General features: G+C 43.6%; 1 protein-coding gene across 1 annotated transcript in view; it reads left to right on the top strand.

Annotated features, from left to right (window-relative positions):
* GTF2F2 (general transcription factor IIF, polypeptide 2, 30kDa) overlaps nucleotides 1–12,277 on the top strand; it is an 85,857-nt gene extending 73,580 nt beyond the window's left edge. The window contains exons 8-9 of the mRNA XM_010000867.1: nucleotides 5,098–5,241; nucleotides 12,158–12,277. Of these exons, the coding sequence (XP_009999169.1) occupies nucleotides 5,098–5,241; nucleotides 12,158–12,277 (264 nt within the window). The remainder of the gene's footprint in view (nucleotides 1–5,097; nucleotides 5,242–12,157) is intronic.
* Nucleotides 12,278–20,534: the final 8,257 nt, after the last annotated feature.

The raw sequence follows: 20,534 nt of genomic DNA, 5'->3' as shown, positions 1-20,534 counted from the left end.
TCCGTGAACTTTTTTAACCTATTGGTTAATTTTTTCTGGTGTTTTCAAGCAGCAGTTGCTTTCTTGCTGTATTGCTTGTAATCATATGACAGCCCTGCTGGGGACTTTTCACAAGAAAGAAGAAAAAAATTTACTGACTGCCATACATGCTGATGCATTTGGTCATCTTCTGGAGTTTCTCAGGAAAGACTGAGCATCTTCTAAAAAAGGAAGGAGTAAAATTTCCTGAAGGAAGGTATGATAGAATATAAAATGGAGCTTCAGTAGCTGCTCTATGTACCCCCCTAAATGAATATATAACAGGAAGGAGGATGGAAGGAAATTACATGTGGATGAGAAGTAGTAATAACGTGTTTGAACACAAGAACAGGGGATGTTATTTTTCAATAAAGTATATTAAACCCACATTTTTATTAGAAGAAAAAGCAATTGCGTTAAAATATATACCAGGATTATAACTTAGCTTTTCTTCTCTGGGAAAGGGACCTTAATTTTCTTTATATCTATAGATGATAAAAGTCTTTAAAAGGCTGCAATGTGAAGGTTTTTGCACTTGTAATATTTCTGTGACTTTGTGGGTTTTTTTCGTAACACGGCAGAAAATGTCTCTAGGAGTCCTGGGTTACCCCTTCAAAAGCTTCTTTGTGGTCTCCCCTCTTCCTGCTCTTGCCATCCTGTAGAAGTTGGTACTGATGCTCCAGGAGATGGAAAAACATTTAAGACAGCTTTTTAACTTCTTCAGATTAAACATTAAATTAGTCTTACTTCTCTTATCACCTTGGCATTAGCTGTCTACAGAAGCAGTGTAATTCATCAGCTTCAGTATTAATGGTACCTTCAGGAAGGCAATTCTGGCACCTTTTCAGCAAGCTGGGAAGGTAAACAAAGAGAAATTGATCTCTGTATGAAGTCTTGCAGGGATAAACTTGCGACTTCTACACTTGACAGCTTGTTCTAAAATGGTCCTTCCTTGCAAGCAAATAGTATTTTAATGCGTTTTAAATTTAAAAAAGCCTACACCATTTAAAATAAATTTCATTAGTTTACAATGTACGTGCATTCTGGAAATACGACTTTCAAAAGCACTTTAAGCATAAAACATCCTGTTTGCAAAGAAAACAGGAATGAAAAAAATGAAAGGCTGCATTGTAACTTGCTATGAGCAGTACTTTTTAAAAAAAAATAGCACTTCACAATGCACCCTGTGTTTTTAGACAACAGTGGGGGCTGTTGCTGAAGTTGGAGGGAAATGCTGGAGTGTTGCTAATTAAAATGCGGGCAACTGGGATGCCACCTGCAAATAACTTCAACAAAAGGCGGGTTTGATACTCAGTTTTCTGTACGAGTTGGTTTTATACATTAATGAATTAATAATATTAGAATATTCACATTGCATTTGTATAGGGTATACAAGCACTCCTCCTTGATTTACTTTAGCTCATCCAAAAATGTAAAATAGAAGCTTCTACTGGGAGAGGGTACCAAGGCACTAAAATAATAGAGAAAGACGACTGTTGGGCATTACAGTTTATTATCCACAAAATGTTGTGCCTTGATTAAAAATACAACTTTGTATTTTCCAGGAGACTGTTACTCGTGCAATTAAGATTTTATACCCAGTCATAAAATAGGCCTGTCAGAGACCTAACATCAATGAAGATAATGTTCAGAATTTCCTTATTGTTTCTTCGTTCCTTTGTGTAGGAAGCATCAATTTTAAAGTGAGTAAATTTTTTTCTGCACGTAGAGAGTGTAGGAGCTAGTTGCCAGCTAAGCACATTTTTGCTCTATGTCTTTTGAAGAGGTACAAACAGTACCATGAATTCTTTGGTGTTGTTCTCAGAGATTGTATTGAGAGTTCCAATAGCTTTTCCCATTACGCACATGTTACTTACCCATTATTCCCTTAGCTCTGCCATGAACAAAAGGAATAACCTCAGTGCTTTGCTCTTGGTCTTACTCCTTAAAAACAAAGCAGAAACCAGATAAGGAGGAGGTGAATTTCTTCCATCACTACAACTTGACTATCCACCTGAGAAGGCTGAAGAGTTTTTCTGTTTCTGCTTTTCCTCTTCTTTTTCATTTTTGTTTTTATTGTTTGGGGAGGCAGAAAATTGCAGAAGGGTTGGTAAGAAGAGGCGTAATAACTGCTGCTGTGGTAGAGTAATGCAGTCTGTTCTTATCTTTCACATCACATCTTTCAACTGGTGTTTTTGGGTCAGAGAAAAGTTGCTCACCTTATAAACAAATGCATAGGTCTTTACATGGAAAAGTGACCTCAGATGTACACAGGAAACCAGAACTCAGTCAGGCTTTGCAAATAGAGATGCCTTTGTCTCTCTCTCCTGTCTTCTGAATTTGATCTCTAAAGTATCGGAGGCTTCTCTGGCAATGAATTAAGGCTGAATAATCCGTCTCCTCCTCCTGTAAAATGTTAACATGTGCATATATTCAAATATTATTAAGTTGGAAGGAAACATACGATATATCCTACAGGATGGTAATTGCCATGTTGGACTATGAAATACTAAAGAGAAAAAATCTGGTGCAGTTTTCATACAGGACCAAAACATATTTATTGTCCCCAGCTAGATTAGTTTATTTTCAATAATGTTCGGGTTGCTGTTCTTGACTCATTTTCTTCTGAAAACACAAGTGCTGTCTGTAACTTTGTACATGTCAGGCAATGATGCTCCTGCCATACTTTGTGATGGTCTTACTCATTTGTTTATTTGAAGCACTGTCATTCTGATTGCTTACAGGACAACGAGTTTGTCTTTTGAGTCTCTCTAGCTTAAAAAGAAAAGAAGCTGTTTTCAAATAAAATTAATATTGAAAAATGGAAACCAAAATTGTTCTTGTAGATGGAAACACAACTTTCAAAATAAACACTATAATGGGATACTGATTATGATAGGTGCTTTTCAATGCTAAGATGAGGTATCCTTTGGATGCACCCATGATCTTGCAGCAAGTTCCTATACCATCCACTAAGTTAGAACATGGCAGTGATAGTAGATGATTCTTCTGGAGAGATGGTTGCTCTGTCAGGAAAAATAAAAATGCTCATCATGTATTTTAGTATGTTCTGATTTAAGTCAGGTGTATTTTTAATGCTGCAAACTGACTAGTGTCAGATCAGATGAAGATAAGGTGCGAAGAACTTCTTGGCAGTCAGACAGTCGATTTAGTGTATTCCTTATCTTGCAGAAGAGACAAGCGCTCTCATACATCTCCTATTTCATCCTACATTTTTATGCAGCAAAGAACCAGTCTCCTCCTACTTCCCACCTTGGTATCATTTCTTTCAGTGCATCATACAGAAACCCTTGCTCACCTGCCGGGATATGGGTAGTGCTGTAGGTCATAGTAGACTTTTTAGGTGAATGAGATTTTCCCTACTTCTCTTATATCTGTATGACTGTGTGAATATTTCCAGTAGAGAACTGGCCATCTGTTGGTGGAGTTGCAAGGCAGAGCACACCCTGGCTATGCTGCTTGCTATCTTAAATCATGGAATCATCAAGGTTGGAAAAGACCTTCAAGTCCAACTGTCCACCCTACCACCCCTAACCACTGAACCGTCTCCTGAAACACCATGTCCAGCTGTTTTTTTAACACCTCCAGGGACAGTGCCTCCACCACCTCCCTGGACAGCCTGTTCCAGTGCCTCACCATTCTTTCTGTGAAGACATTTTTCCCAATATCCAATCTGAACCTCCCCTGGCACAACTTCACCCCATCTCCTCTTCTCCTATCACTGGTCACTAGGGAGAAGAGGCCAACACGCACCTCACTACAACCTCTTTTCAGGTAGCTGTAGAGAGCCATGAGGTCTACCCTCAGCCTCCTCTTCTCCTAAGCTGAACAGCCCCAGCTCCCTCAGATTCTCCTCATGAGACCTGTTCTCCAAATCAGCCTTTGTGTTTGTAGTTTTGAAGAGTGCCATCTGGGTAGACTTTTTCATATATATTTTTCAATGCTTTTGCAGTTCTACTCCATGAGTTTATGACTAGATGCAGTCTACTTCCATTATACAGCATAGTGAGACTATACTGGTAGAGAAACAGAAATGGAATCCAGAGCAGGGCTTCCAAAGCTTAAAATTAAAACCTTTTCAAGGTCAACAGAGGTTCCTGTTGAATTGTCTGTTGTACTTTCAGAAAAAGCAGGTGTTTTGACACACTCTTGTTAATAGCAAGGCCAGTGTCCTAGATTTGTGTTTCTACTCTAGTTTCTGTGGTGTAGCAGTTCTGCTGTAGATCATGGCAACCAAGATGATTAAATTGTTTTACTTGATGCTAGTTTGCAGTTTTGAAGATTTTTTTTTTTAATGCAGAGGCTAAAGAGTTAAATAATTACACCGAATTGTTTGGAGTGAATGTGCTGGTCTCTGCAAATCTTGCTTCTGATGATGAAACTGGAAATGCAGGAAGTGTTTTTGGAGATGGTAAAAGTTTCTGCAAAAATACATGGTCACCTAATGCAGATTATAATAGTTAAGTACTTTTAATATGCATTCTGAAATAGTGTGTGTGCTATGTGTATGCTCCTCATGTTTCTCCTGAAGAGGTACCATCCATATCCTCAAAGTATTTCTTCACTTGGTGAAGACTGGGTTTATATTGACAGAGTGGTTGCTCTTTCTGGAAACCTCACCAGGTGCCATTTGAGCATCCTTTGAGCATCCTTTGGGCAGGTGGCTGTGAATGTAGCCATGTTGGTCTGTGGATTTTCCTGAGTATGACAATTTGTAGGTTGTGTAATATTTGCTATTATACTGCAGAAGCTGATATCAACAGAGGTGAAAATACCATCTTATTTTGGATTCCTGTACTGATATTAATTCTCTCTTCGGGTTTGGGCACATCATGAAGGCTGTTTCTGGGATTTTTTACTGGTTAAAGCAGAGATACGTATCTGAAAAGCTTATTTTACTGAGCTGAAAATGCTTAGTTTATGTTCATAACATTTAAGTTCACAAAAGAACGTTTTCCAGATGAAAAGCACTGAGTCATGGAACAGTGTTTTATTAAATAGAAGAGGGTTTTTTATGTTTTTTATGGATCTCTTTAAAATGTGTTTTGTATCTTATAGATTGAATATGAGAGGAAGAAGAAAGAAGACGGAAAACGGGCTCGAGCTGATAAACAACAAGTGTTGGACATGCTTTTTTCAGCCTTTGAGAAACATCAGTATTACAACATTAAAGACCTGGTGGACATAACCAAACAGCCAGTGGTACGTACTGGTAGGCTTGTAATAGAACTGTTTTCAGTAGTTACTGTTGTGCATATTTTCCATGTCCAGAGAATAGTTTTGTATCTAGGGTATGCCTTTGAAACAGCTCTCTATATACATTTTACAACAAACAGAAATCACCAAGTTTTAAGTTGAGCATTGTGGGACTCTGTAGGATATCAAGCATTGCAGTGATTGTGCTTTTTCTTGACAGAGGTGGTTTAAGTAACCTAAAGAGTCTATTTCTTGTTTAATACTAGAAACCAAATTATGTAATGGCCTGACATCTCCTATGGTACTCCTGTCCTCACTGAAGTAACTGCTAGTGTTGGCAGTAGAAAAGCTGTGGAAGTGAGTGGTCAGCCCTTCCTTCACCATCAGCCACAGGGGTTACTCTTTTTCTGTGGATCTAGAAAATGGTGTTTTGTGGAACTGCTATTAAATGCACACATTATGCATATTAGGAGCTCAGGTGTCATGTCAGCACAAACAAAATCCTTTGATTTCCTTTACAAATAGATTAATGTTTAGACTAAGAGTTTAGAGGTCTGATATTTGGGATTTATTTGAGATTTTTTTAAGCATTATTTACTACATAAATAATACATAAACAAGAAAAGCGTGAATATGTGTGCTTACATGATGGTTTTGTTATTCTGCAGTGTCTGCCAGCCCCTTCATCTGTGAACTCTTAACTTCCCAGTTCTTTCCCTTCTTTCCCTGTACCAGCTTTCCTTGAGCAGACTAGACAGGAGTGGGAGGAGACAACAACACATGAATAACTTTGTTGCTTTTCATGTTTTTTACTGCTGACTTTGATATCCTCAGCCCAGCTGCAGTTTTCAGAAAATTTAAAGGGACTTAATTATGTTTGAGCCTAAATGGAGGAACAATTTCAAAAGTTGTTAGAGCTAAGGCAGAAGAAGGAACTGAATTCTGAAAAAAATACTCTTCTGTAAAAGAGGGGGAATTGGAGCTGCTTACTAGTTTTGCTCACTTCATGTTTCAAATTCAGTGAATCTGTATCAGAGGATTTGTATAAGGTGCACGAAGATGTTACCCAGTTCAAATACAAGTAGGTTCATGGTACCTTGGAAGAAAGTGTTGTTTGGATAATGTATTTGTGTCTTCTATTCTGTTCATTTATCTAATGAGTCAACTCCTTATCTGTGTGGCAGAGAAGGTGTGTGGATTGTGGGAGCTGAGAAGGTAGAAGGAAGAGGAGGAAGATAGAGAGTGGCAAGAAAATTTTAAGTAGTTTGTCAGGTTTTTTTAAGAGATAGATGTGACAGTCACCATCTCAATCACTGCAAATGTAAGTAGGTGCAGATTTATCCTGTCTAGCATGACTTCAGCTAGAAATAGTCACCCACAACTGCCACTTAAGCCATGAGAGAACAGAAGTTTTCTTCCTCCTGTGATGTGCATGTACCTGTCTCTCTGGATGAGCTCAGAGGAGCCTGAAAAAGCTGTGCTTCTGACACGAGTTTCTTCATTAAGCACCAAAAGCTGGGCAAGATAAATCCAATTTTTGTCTTAGTCACTGCCCTGAGGATTAGATGCATAGAGTAGTTACTAGATTACATGTACACAGCAAAATACTTCACATGAATTCTTCTATTACAGTTATGATTGTTTTTTATGTCTATATATATCTACTGTCATCATATGCTCCTGTATATTTTCTGCCTGTAACACAGTAGGTCTGTGCTGTGGACTTCAACCTCAGCAAATCTAACCGTTTTCAAATATTGTAGTAATACAGATATGTTAAAGGGAAATTTTAGACTTGTTTGACTCAACAACACATGTTATTTGGGCTATATCTTTGCATCTGTGTTTCTTATTTGAGTCCCTTTACTGATGGCAGAAAGTCTTGTAGCACTCCTGGGATTAATCAAGTCATTAAACCCTTTTCCTGTGAGTGGGCTGTGTGGCCTGAGCTTCAAGCTCTGTGCAAGAGTTAGGGGATTTCATGTTCACTCCTCAGCCCTGGATATCATGAGAAAATAAATTACAAAAATCCTCTTCCTGACGCCTTTCTTCGGTCACTGTGTAGCCAGTATGGTGATAAATCCAAAACTATCTTTCAGTAGCTCATCCACCCCTCGTCTTCATGGATCAACAAGCCAAGGCCAATTGCATGAGGTTCAGTAAGGCCAAGTGCTGGGTCTTTCGGTCGCAACAACCCCAGGCAATGCTACAGGCTTGGGGCAGAGTGGCTGGAGGGCTGCCCAGCAGAAAAGGACCAGGGGGTGCTGGATGAACATGAACCATCAGTGTGCCCAGGTGGCCAAGAAGGCCAACAGCATCCTGATCTGCATCAGGAATAGTGTGGCCAGCAGGAGTAGGGAAGTGATTGTGCCCCTGTACTCAGCCCTGGTGAGGCTTCTCCATGAGTACCGAGTTCAGTAATGGCCTGAAGTTGCAGCAGGGAGGTTTAGACTGGGTATTAGGAAGAATTTCTTTTAATGGAAGAGTGTTCGGGCACTGGAACAGGCTTCCCAGGGAGGTGGTGGACTCACCATCCCTGAAGGTATCCAAGAAATGTGTAGATGTGGCACTTCAGGGCATGCTCTAGTGGGCATGGTGGTTTTTTTGTGGGTTGTTGTTTTTTTTGTGGTTGTGGTTTTCCCTTTTTTTTTTTTTTTTTCTTTTTTCCTCTGGGGTAGACAGTTGGACTCAGTGATCTTAGAGGTCTTTTTCAACTGTGACCATTCTGTGATCTAAAGCTATCCTAATTTCCCATCTGGGTTCCCATTTAAAACTTCTGTAGGGAGTTGCTATGGCACTCATATCCATTTAAAAATACCATCACTTGGTTCCTGCTGCTCAGCAGGTGTTTGCTCAGTGTGTAAGCTTCCCTGATGCTGCAGACTTCAACCTCTGGTGTGCAGCTTTTGGGTTTTTTCTGAAAAGAAAGTATCTGTTCCTTTTGCCCACTGTGACTTTATTGTTCTGCAGAGCAGCTATAACCTGACCAAAAAAAAGTAAGATGCCGACAGGTGAATAGGCAGGCATGCTTACCCCGTGCTGTACAGAGGTTGGCTGCTAATTAATCTCTGCTGAGTGTTCACTGCTTTAGTTTCTGTCATAGTGTCTAAGATTGTCTGGGTATGTAATTTCTCCTCTGAGTTTCTAAATGTTGAGGTTATTTTCAGACATGGGGAAAAAAAGGCTGCTGCTGCAGCAGTCTCCTCAGCTCCTGTAGAAATGAAGTTCTAGGTGCTTACATCACTAGCTTATAGTATTTAAATAATTTCTCTAAGGGAATTAACATCTTCATGAGTGAAGTAACAAATAAATAAGGGTATTTTTCTTATGTAATGGTAAATAGAAATAGTAAATAATATAATCATAGCTGTTTTGGTTTGGAAGGAACTTTAAAGATCTAGTTCCAGCCCTCCTGCATGGGCAGGGATACCTCCCACTAGACCAGGTTGCTCAAAGAAAGCTCCATCCAGCCTGGCCATTTGAACACTTCCAGGAATGGGACACCTACAGCTTCTCTGGGCAACCTGTGCCACTGTCTCACAGTACAGAATTTCTTCCTAGTATCTAGCCTAAATCTCCCCTCTTTCCATTTGAAACCATTCCCCCTAGTCTTATCTCTACATGCCCTTGTAAAAAGGGTAAAAATGGAAACAAAATAAAACGCACAGTGATTGAACACTTGCTACAAAATATGTTGCATGTTACACGGGAAATTCCTGCCATTTTTATTTCCCAGTCATTTAAATGCAAGTCTATTCTGAATGCAAGCAATTGTTACATTTGAGAAACCTGCGTTTATTTGTTTTCACTCTTAATGAAAAAATAGCAATTTGCAGTGGTAGGCAAATCTGTTGCCACCTACCCAGATGTAAACACTTTCTGGAAATACTGCAGTAATTCTAGATTTGGACTTCATGCCTGAAAAACATAACATGCTTTTTCTGTGAGCAATCAAATATTTGGGAAGAATGGAACCAGTGGTCTAAAATGAACTGTATTTTTACAAAATGGAGTAGATTGTTTGCAGTTTTTTCTTTAGTTTCAGTTTTACTAAATGGTTATCATAAATACAATGTTGGGGTGTTTTTTCCTTCAAAGTTTCAGAAGGGTTTTCAAAGCTTGGAAGCTGACTCCTCTCTCAGAAATTCTTGTCCCATAATTCTATAATATTTCACTTTTTATGGAAATAATCATGAGAGAAGGTGTAAGAGAGCAGAGGATGCCTTAAATGTGCAGATTACCTACAGTTTAGCTTCTGTGTTATATAAACATATTGAATCCCTTTCTGAGAAGAAATTGTGGGCCCCTGATTAGTGCTCACGAGACCCTAAAATTCAGTATTTGGCATCACTGCAGGAAGTGGGGAGGTTTCTTTCCATGATACAGTGTTTAAAGATGTATAGGCCAGTGTGGCAGAACATAGGCCCAGGTGGAAGGTACTTCTGGAAGGAGAATTGATCCTGCAGGAGAAATTATAACACCCCCTAGACTCATCAAAGCACTTGCTCTATGTATAGTACAGTACAGCAGGATTATCCCCGATCTGTGCCTAAAAGCTCCAGCAGTTCAGCATTGTTTCTGCATCCAGAGTGATTGTTTGGGTGTGTATGCCCTCAGCTGCTCTCCCTAAAATCACTGCTGCTTGTTTCCCTCCACAGCAGGGATGGGAAATAGGAATACATTGTGAATTCTCAGTTGCTGCATTTCATGGCCCCAGCTTGAAGTGCCCTCACTTGCGGCACACACATTGCTTGGTTTTGTTCCAGTTTGTTATGCTGTTGATTCAAAACTCTTGGAAGTTCTGCCCAGAGAGCAGGAGAACTGCCTGGGAAATAGGGTCAGAAACCTAGTTGAAACCAAGTGTAACCTTTAACTGTGGGGATGGTTTGGAGGCATGAGCAAGTAGTGAGAGGTGAGAACTGTCTTGTGCAAGATGTCACCCAAGGTTTCTGCCACTAAACAGCAGCGAGCTGCTGGGAGCCGTGGATGGTGCAGCCGTAGCAGTGTCCTCCTGCCTGAGCCCTGCAGCATCATCAAGCCTTGTGACCTGGCTTCCCAGATGAAGACCAAGTCTCTCAGGCCAGGAACTGTGTATGGATGTACTTCATGGGACTCAGTGCAATTATATTTTTTCCCCGATTTTCATGAATCTGGTCTAGAACAGAAGTGAGCCTTGAATCAGATTGTTTCTTCCGCCCACTCGGCAGTCTTTTGAAGTGTCTGTCAGTGACACTACCAAAAGCCAGCTCATGTGCGTGCACGAGGATTGCCAACAAAGCAGTGGATGTGCAGGTCACACATCTATACATACCCAGGCAGAAATTGCTCCTTCACCTGCTTTCACCACCTTGTGAAGAACGCACCACGCAGCAGCGTCACCGTACGACAACCTCTGCGCACTGCTTGCTGTTGTAGTCAGTATGTGTGTCTTCAGTACCTGACTTTCAAATAATGACAGCATCTCTGCAGTAGAGGAGATATGGAAAGGTGTGCTCAGAGATCTATGTTGATCTCCTGCTGCCACCTGCTGGGGTTTGCACTGTGCACCTATGGAATACTGAAGCGTCGTCCCCACCGTGCAAAATGAACTCCCTGCTCCCGGCTCGGCTGGGAGAACAGACCCCAAGAAACTAGTTTGCACACACAGCCTGTTACAGTCATCTTTCCTACCTGTTGGACAAACATCCCTCATAGCTTTGAGACAGGTTTTTAAGAATAATTTTGCTACATGAGTCCAAATGAGGTATCATCATTAGCGTAGGACCTGGATTTTTCTTTTTGCTTTGTAAATTTTGGATGTTTACCTGTTGAGAGAGTAATGATCAGTTTTTCTAAAAGAGACTGGTATTGCTGACTGAGAATATACTTTTTATTTCGCAACTTTTCTGCTTAGCAATAATGGGAAGAGTGTAAGGTAGAGACTGGGCAATCACCCTTTCTTTCTTTTCTTACGACATCAACAAGTACTTGCTCTTTTAAAATTAGTTAGAGTGTGTTGATATTTGTGCTTAATGGAACTGTAGATCCAGAAGATTTAAGGGTTCCAGTAACTATCTATACACTCAAAGAGGATTAAATTGCTCAAACTAAAGCAATTATGAATTTACTGTGGGGATTCTTAAACTGTGGCCTGTGGTTGCCATGGCAATCCACTCAAGTCAGTCCCAGTTCATATTTAAACAAACAAGCAGGCAATGGCTCTTTAAAAAATGAAACAAATTGTTGGTGTTTATTACAAAGAGTAACAGAGGGTGATCCTAGTGAGCTGTCTCATGTCAAAGGTTATACCAGTGGTATAATTGCTTTGCTTATTGATTTTCTTTAATTTCTCTTCTAGCCTTAATATTTGAATGTGTTAGAAAATTCTCTGGCATCTGCTCAGCTCTCCTCTAAAAACGAGGCCATAATAAATTGCTGAAAGGTTTGCAGAATGGCATGAAAACCAGCAGCTTGGGGCTTTGATGGGGCCTGAATAAGGCAGGGAGTTTCAAGATAATCCCAGCCCAAGCAGCACAAAAAAAACAAGACCTTTGAGCTCAGCTGGAGGAATTCCAGCAGGAGGAAGACATGTGAGATAGTGGTGATGTACAGACCTGCACAGTGGGTGTGTCCCACCACCCTGGAGAGCCACAGTGCCCGCCCACAGGGCTCACTGTGTGTGGTGGCAGTGAGCTCCAGGGGCAGAAAGCCTGCCTGCATCCCTGCTCCTCCACAGTCATGTCATAAACGTACCAGCATGTGGATTTTCAGACCAGCTGTCCAGCTGATACTCGGGGTACAAGTCAGTGGTGATCAGCCACCCTAGCTGCCCACTGGCTTGTTTGTATCAAATCAGTTCGTGTGATTGGGTAGACCATGAGATGTCATGTAGGAACTGTGGTAATGGCCTGCCTGTATGATTGGAATTTTTGTTTCCTTTCAGATATACTTGAAAGAAATTTTAAGAGAAATAGGCATCTACAACGTGAAGGGGACCCACAAAAACACATGGGAGCTGAAGCCAGAATACAGACACTACCAAGTAGAAGAAAAGAGTGATTAACAAAAGTGTTCATGAAGCAGGAGAGAATGAGAATGATTGCACTGAGGGAACCATGGTGGGTTTACAGACAGGACTGAACACAGTGAGTTCTGCAAGGATCAAGTTAAATTAAAGCAGATGATGCTTTGTAATTTTCTGTAGCTTCATTTTTTTTTTCCAAGGAATATTTCTCGTGCATTTCTGTAAGTGTTACGTCTTTTGACAGGAAAAAAATGTTTATAGAATAAACTTGCATTAGATTTATCTTTATTAGAAATCTTGAATTCTCATCTTACTTTTTATTGGGTTTGTGGGTTTCTCTCATTTTGTGGCTTTTCCAAGCCTTGGCAACTTTGAAGGAAAAGTTGTCCAAGAGGAACACATAACTTTGTGGGTTTATATCCCAGTAGAACCAGGGTAATACCCTCACTTCCGCTGGGATCTGTCAGGCTTTCATCTGGAAGGCTGGAAAGGTACACAGCCCCTTGCACATTGTTTGGCTGGAGCAGACATGATGCTTCTTTTGGGATCAGATTGTAGGACAGCCACAGTGGTGCTTATCACATCCTTAAACTCCAGGGGAACAAGCCAACACAGTGAAGAACCTGTAAAGCAAAGGCTGTTTGATACATAGGTCATTGGGAAGATGACAGTGCCCCCTAGGTGATTACTGAAAAAAAAAATGCAATGTCTGTCTATTAGGTACATCAAGGAATAGATTCATCTTTTTCTGATGTTACCCATGTTTTATGTATACTCAGATCAATAAAAGCGTTGTTTTAATTTGTACCACACAATGCTCTGCATTATTGACTGAACACGTGTCGTGATGTAGATGGTGTATGTATGTAGGTGATTTTAAGGCTTGCTTTGTCACTCCATTTCCGTGTGGCTTTGGGAAGATTGCTTAATGTATCCACATCTATGTTCCCCCCTGTTTGAAATGCACATTGCACGTTGTCTAGTCAAAATGCTTTTGGGAGGGAACCAGGAGGGAGGTGGGACGGGACTATCTAATTATATACTCAAAGCTTTTGCTTTTAAAGAGCAAAGAAAAGAAAGCAGGGAAAAAAAACCCTCATTAGAATACCTGTAAATAAAGCAGGTGACGTTTTATAGCACAACTTGCACACTTCCTCAGGCCCTTCAGATGGGAGCATCACTTTGGCACACTCCAATAAAATAGTAAGTCTGTGTGAAAAGCAGACATTCCATTATTGGTCCACTTGGTAGCAATGAAAGGTTTGGAGGGGGGGTCAAATGCTTTTGGAGGTTTGTAAAACATCTTTGAGCCCTTATGCATAAGCCACACATTTTAATTTTGCTCTATTATTTTTTTCTATAATTCTTTGTGTAGGTATCTCTGCAGATACACCTCCTGCAGGTGCTCAGCTTCCTGTGGCATGAAGTGTCTGGTTCCTAGGAGGTGGACTATAGGAGTTGGACTGCTGAGTTTTTGAAGAGCAGATCACATTCCAGGGATATGTGTGTGCTTTCATAAACATTGCCATTGGCTCCTGTCTCCTCAGGCTCTATGAGCAGGACCCAGCTTGCTAATGGCTGTGGAGGATACCTGGGGGTGTTGAGAGGGACCCATGAAGCCAGCCATCATGTCTTGCTGTGGTACATGGTGTCCTCCCCAGCAACAGGCACAGCCTGCACACATTGCTGGCCTCTTCAGGCTGTTCAACCCCTCTGGAGGCTTGTACTCACAACCATGTTAGATGAGAACTCTTGGTTTTCATGAGCTGGGCTCCTCTTTTGGATTTGTGTCCTATTTGAGCAGCTATGGTACCTAGAAATTCAAGTCAGCTTGTCCCTTGTGTTGCTCCTCCCATGATCTAAAACCATGCAGAGGAACACCATGCAATCCTGATTTAGTTGTGCTGTAATTCAGTGCCACAGGTAGAAATGGTCATGACATTTCTGAAATAAAAGAATTAGCTTAGTAGGAAAATATTTTGGATCTGCTTCTATTTTTCATTTTATGTGAGTTTACTGCTCCACAGTTTGTCTTCAGTTGAGAGGGACATAGTGTGAAATGCCAGAACAGGCATTTGGACAGGGTGCACAGGCTCTACTCAGGAGTAATGGAGAGTGTACAGAGCCTGCCATTTTTTGGTTTATGCCTGTCTTTAAAAAAAAATATATTTTATGGGCATCATTAAAAATGTGGAGAGTGCTAGAAGTAAAGAAGCGGTGGAGTTTTCAAGCAGTGAGCAACAGAAAGGCTGAGGAAAGCTGGGGTGCCCTGTTTCCTGAAGCCTTATCTGGAGCAGTGACAGTTCTCGAGGTACAAGGGGAATGGGACAATGAGGAAAGTCTATTGCAAAAAACAAATGGAAGATTTTATGCCAGGATAAACTAAGAAAAGACGCCCAGTGGACAGTCTAGAAGCCAGGCAGCTTGTGAAGCATTTTTGTTTTCCTGCTTCCTGCATGATTTTGAAGGCTTTGTAGCTTGTTAATGAGCAACTGGAATTTTAGCCCTAAAAGCAGCCACACAATCCACGTGGCATGAGAGTAGGGCACAATAAGCCCGCAGGGGTGTTGACTGAGAGGGTGGAAGATGCTCTGCTGTGCTGACCCTGGGACCTGTGCCATGCCTTCAAGGACTCTGCTGGCTCCTGCCTGGTGGGAGCATACAATAAAAATGGAGGTGGAGTTGTCAGGTGCCATTTGCAGGTCACCCACCATCCAGCCTGCAGCCAGGCCATGGCATCTTGCAGCACAAACCACCCTAGAGACAGAAGCAGCAGGGCGGGGACACGCTACCATGGGCCCCACATTCCCCCTTCTGCAGTAACTTAAGGTACTGCAGGACCAGTCCTACTTCATGCAAGGCTGTGATAATGACCTGGCACCTGGGGCAACCTCATTGGGATTTGGCACATAGTAACCAGCAAAAACCCTCCAGCTCCACTTGTTCTGCAAGGGGACCTGACACAAGTGCTGTTGGCAGCATTGCCATCTGTCAGCGGAGAGGAGGACGACACTTGTAGGCAATGGTCTGATCCCCTGGCCCCCAGATTGGGATGAATTTAAACCCTGAACTTGCAGCAGTGATGAACACCACTTCCCTGCTGCTCTTCCCATGTCTCTGCTTGCTGCTGAACTTGGCTCGTGCAGATGTTCTTTCCTATCAGTGATCAAAACACCAATCCATGAGCGGGTCCCATAAGCACAAGCAGAAGTACAAACGTGCTGAATGCCATTTCATGAGATGAAAAGCCAGCCTGCTCTCTGGCATTATTTCTCCTGAATGACCAGTTTGAGTCATCCAAAATGTCACACTCTCTAAGCCCAGCTGGACCTGAGCCAACGGAAGGCAGTGCTGATGCAGCTGCCCCAGTAGAGACATCCCTGTGCCAATGGGCTGGGAATGGAGGAGGAGGTGCAAGCCCAGAAGCTGCCTCTGCTGCATGGTGGGGAAGGGAGATGGACTTGACCCCAGCATGGGACAGGCCAGTCCCAGGACTGCCCTGCTTCCCACCCCACCAGCTCACAGCTCTAAACACCTGCCTGCATCTTCGGCAGCTCTGCCTGCAGCCAGCCTGGGGACTGCGGGTGAGACAGGCAGGACTGTGCCAGGAAGGGGAGCAGAAAGTACCAAGCATGAATATTAGCTGTGGACCAGCAAAAAATGACACGGTTACAAGGCCTCTGCTGCCCACACCACCTCCTTGACACAGAACTCACAGTGGGATCGGTGCTCACTAGCTGCTTTGATCCCAGTGGATTATGCTTTGAATCAGCTACACATTTTCTTCACCAGCTACATGGAGCTGGCTCCAGCTAAATGCACCTCCTGTGTATGCCAGTTTTGCCCACCTATGTTTGCAGGTCCCTGTCACCAGAAAGGCATTTTTATGTCACTGTATTTATTGACTTGGAACAAATCAATTTTTTTGCTAACACAGTCTCCAAGCTGAGCTGCTGTTGAAGGCTCACCTGGAAGAAAGCTCTGCTTCTTGAGCTTTTTGAAGAGCTGTGGCTGCATACAACCTGCCCTATCTCTTTGGTTCATGGCAGGTCTGGAGGACTCTTTCTTGACTCCCCTAGACAAGACTGCGTGTACCTACCAGGCTGTGGGGTCAGCCTTTCTCTCAGAGTACTTAATTATTTGCACAAGAATGACAAACTCCAACAGAAAAGATCAAAAAGGGCCCTTTCCAAAAGTGCTCAGCACTTGGTGCTACAAGCAGGTGCTTTAAGGTTCACATCTCTTCTCTGGCTCAAGCAGGACAAGCTCTTCCACTTTCAGCTCTCATCAAGCATAAAAAATAGGGAGTTCACTGCATTTGGGAATAGGGAATTGAGAACTACCTTTGGCTGGGGAGCACGGGCCACCCATAAGCCAGAGGTGCCTTTTAGCACTGGTTCAGCTAGTAACCCCTTAGGCTGGCAAGATGAGCAAGAGTCAAGCACCAGCAGCTGAACTTACAGCAACCCTGGTCTCTTTCCCAGCTAAGCAAATCTCTGTGCAACAAGCTGTTTGGTCCTGGTTGTGCTGGTCTTAGGAGTCCCTCAGCCCAAGTGTGTCCCCTGGAGGAGTGCAGCCAGCTGACAGGGGCTTTCTGCTCCCAACAGTGCCACATGGATGGCCGGGCTTTTGCAGCTGGTGTGTTTGCAGTTATAGGCAAATACATGGGAGAAGGGGGAAGCTGCAGTATTTGGCTTTCAAGCTGGAAAGAGAGGGAACTGTTTTTTCACCTCCATTAACTAGTTTTACCTCTGGAGCTCATTTTTGAGAGCGGGGACCTGAGCACTTGAGGCACAGGGAAGGCTTCCAGCAGCTGTAAGGCAGATGACCAAGGACTGAGGACAAGAAGAACAGACAAGGGCGAAGCCTTGATTAAAAGTAATGAAGGAAAACAATGGAGAATCCTTCCTCAGCCACCTGGGTCTATGCCAGCACCTGTCCAGCTGCCCCCACCAGGCTGTGGTGGGAAGGTTGATAGCACTGGGGGAGGGAAAGGGGACAAAAACCCCCTGGGCTTCACATGCCTAATTTAAGGTGGTTTTGGTTGTGCTTTTTTTCCTTCCAGGGAGACTCATATAAAACCCAGCATGGAATCCACAAAAAGCCTCCCTGCACTGCCCAGCCAAGCCCAGCCCTAGGAAGATACTATTTATAGCCCAGCAATTTGAGAGACTGCAAGCATTCATGTGGGGACTACCAGCACAGGCACCCCAGTCACCTGGTTTTCCTCCTGCATGTCCTTCCCAAAGCTGCCTGGCCTACAGTAAGCAAGTTGGGCATGAACATAAAACTCTTCTACTTGTGGGGAGCTGCTATCTTGCCCATTTAGCTATAAAATCAGGTGGCTTTCTGGGGGTCAAAACACTCTTAGCCTCACCAGGACAGGTGGACTGGACAGCCCATGCTGCCAGGAGGAACAGCCAAAGCCCCTGGGTTAGGGGCTACACCAGCCCCCTTAAATGCCTTTTTATGGGCAGCTTGACCACTTGCCAGTAGCTGAGGGGGCAGAGGAATCACCCCTCCCTGCATCCACTGGAGGGCCCATGGGTGCCCAGCTCAGGTGCAGACACAGCTGTAGGTAGAGATGAACCTCAGCCCTTGAACCAGACTATTCCAGTGGCAACTGTGGAGTTTTGCTCGCTAAGCATCCACAGTGAGCAAGGAGGGAGCACCCAGCTTTACAGGGGTCTTTTCTTGGTTGCTCTATTAGAAATAGAAAAACTAATTCTTAAATACACTCTGGACATCAAATTGTTTGGACATGCATTATAAAAAAAAGACAATCAAACAGCTGCATTGCTTTGGCAGGGCAGCCAGCATGTCCAAACCTTGCTGGGGATGGGAGGAAAGGGGCTGCTCTCCAAAAAACCAGCAGTGCTTCCTCCTGCTGCTGCTGGTTGCAGACACGGGATTGCATCCAAGCTACTGTCTTCCAGGATAACAAGAGGGCTGCAGAGAAACGACTGCTCATCATTCTTCCCACCATGCTCAGCCGCTGCCTCATTGGCAAGGTTGGCATCACGCAGCACAATAGTGTAACAAGGCCTGCAAGCATCAGTTTAAGGATGTTTTGCCTCCTTTCTGCCAGAAGTGGAAGGTGATAAATGCAGCTATCATAGCTCAAAGCACACAGCAACTACATGCATCTTCAGCATCCTACCATGCTCCCACATAACCCATTTCCAGGGTCACCAGCATTTGCTAGCACCATAAAGCTCCTCCTGGCCACAGCCACTGAGCTGTGATATTTTCACAACAGCTTCCAGCTGTGGTTTCAACCATAAGGCAACCAAGGCACAGGGACCACAAACCAGCACAGTTGCACTCCTGGCAATGGATTTTGGACTGTTTATTACAGACTTCCAGGCTTGGATAGATTTTTTTTTTTCTTCCTCCCAAGGCATTTATCCCTCAGCTAAATGAACACAGTGTTTAGCTACTGATGTCCCACTGTGGGTAAAGACAACGTAGAGATTTACTTGCCAGCTGCTGCAGGGCAAAACATCCCAGTTTACAAGGGCAGCAGCATCCCAGGGCAGCAGCTGCAGAGCTGAAGGACAGCTGAAGGTCCAGGGAAGCAGGGGGCAGGCATCTTACCTGCTCCAAAGAGGTAAGCAGGTAAGCTCCATGCAGCCAGCAGCTGCAGGTGAGAAAGCCAAGGTATCTTGATGCAGACAGTATTGCTGTCTAATGAAAGCATCTGCCCTAGACAGCTGTTGCTGAAAACACTGCCAGGACTGCAGCACGTTTGTCTGAGCCAACTCAGCAGTCAGACTTGCTAAAGGAAGGAAGTGAATTGTAGGTTTATTTTCTTCTACATCTTAAAAAAAAACATATATACACACTTCTCTGACAACAACTGTGTCCTAAGCTTACAGTCTCCTCTGGCCTTGAGCTAAACCATATGAAAACCAAAACAAACCCAACTCTGTTCCCTATATCCACTAATTTAATATTTTCCCCACACAGGTTCTCCTGCCTTGTGCCAAATCCAAGGGCTGCACAAGGTGCCAGGACTGTCACCCACCCAGGCTCCATCACCCACAGCCTGCCCATGCTGAGTGGGCAAAGCTGAAGGATGGAGCCAATCTGGCTCAGCTGGATACCTAAGGGGGGATGATGGGGGTATCCAGCTTCCCATGGCCCCACCAGTGCCTCTCCCAGCACACCAGGTGTTCCCTCCACTGCATGAATATCCCAAAGCCTGTACCCTTTCTCCTCAAAGCAGGTGGCCAAGGAGCACCAAGCTGCTACTGCAGCACTCCAGTGTTTACATCACAGTCATTGGTTCATGGGAGGTGGGATTTTTTGCCAGTGCTTGGCCAAAACCCTGCACACAGGCTGTGGGCTGGAGATACTGCAGGGATGCTCCCAGAGAGCGAAAAAGAATGGACATATAGATGGGGCAGCATCCAGCTGGGGCAGCAAAACTGTGAGACAAAGAGCAGGCATTGAGGGAGACCAGTGGGGTGGAAGAGTAGAAAGCAAAGGGGACTGTGAGATACATGCCCAGCACAGTAGCTGCTTCCTCCAGCCACAAGAAGTCGCTCCCTTAACCACAAAAGTACAAAACTAAAAAGGGAGGGGTTTTTTCCGCTCTTCATAAGTGATGAGCCTTCCTTCCCCTGCCAGCAGATGGCTCAGAGCTGAGACCCGAGCCAGCAGAAGAAAAGTTTTGATCGAGCCACTTAACCCACTCCATGAGGCTCTGGGGAAAAGCTCTTTGGCTTTCCCAGCTCCACAGTCCTTTTAGCCACAGAAAATACCTTCCCAGGAATGTGAGATACTAGCCTGATAAACACGTTTTAAAACAAGATGGAGGTGAGTTTTAAAGCCATCCTTCCATTCAGGCTGTGTTTAAACAGCACCAGAGTGATTTGTTATGATGGGAAATTCTTATCAAGTTACTGACTCCACAGCTGTAGCTTTACAGCAGCATGAAGTCCTGCCTTCACCAATCACTTCAGCTTTTCAGCCCCAGAGAACACCTACTTGAAATGAAGAGCAGCCAGAAGAGAAATTGGGTTGCATGCTGACTCCGTTTCCAACTCAGAGCTGCATCTCAGACTGTTGATAACTGCATTTACCAGCCACAGGCCTCCCACTTCACAGCATATGGCAACTTGCAGCACAAAGAGCTGGATCCCTCGCTCTGCCTTTCCTGCAGGCAGCTGTGCTACCAAAGTGGCATGGTCAAGACAGCTGCTTGTCACCCCCATGCCATCAAGCATGGTTTAACCTCTCCACCCTGGCACCTGCCAGGCTTGACAAAGCAGACTTCCCCTTTTCCCTGAGA

Source organism: Chaetura pelagica, unplaced genomic scaffold (genome assembly GCF_000747805.2).
Source record: "Chaetura pelagica isolate M959 unplaced genomic scaffold, ChaPel_1.0 scaffold115, whole genome shotgun sequence".
NCBI classification, from domain to species: Eukaryota; Metazoa; Chordata; class Aves; order Apodiformes; family Apodidae; genus Chaetura; species Chaetura pelagica.
This window is presented reverse-complemented; position numbering and strand designations above follow the sequence as displayed.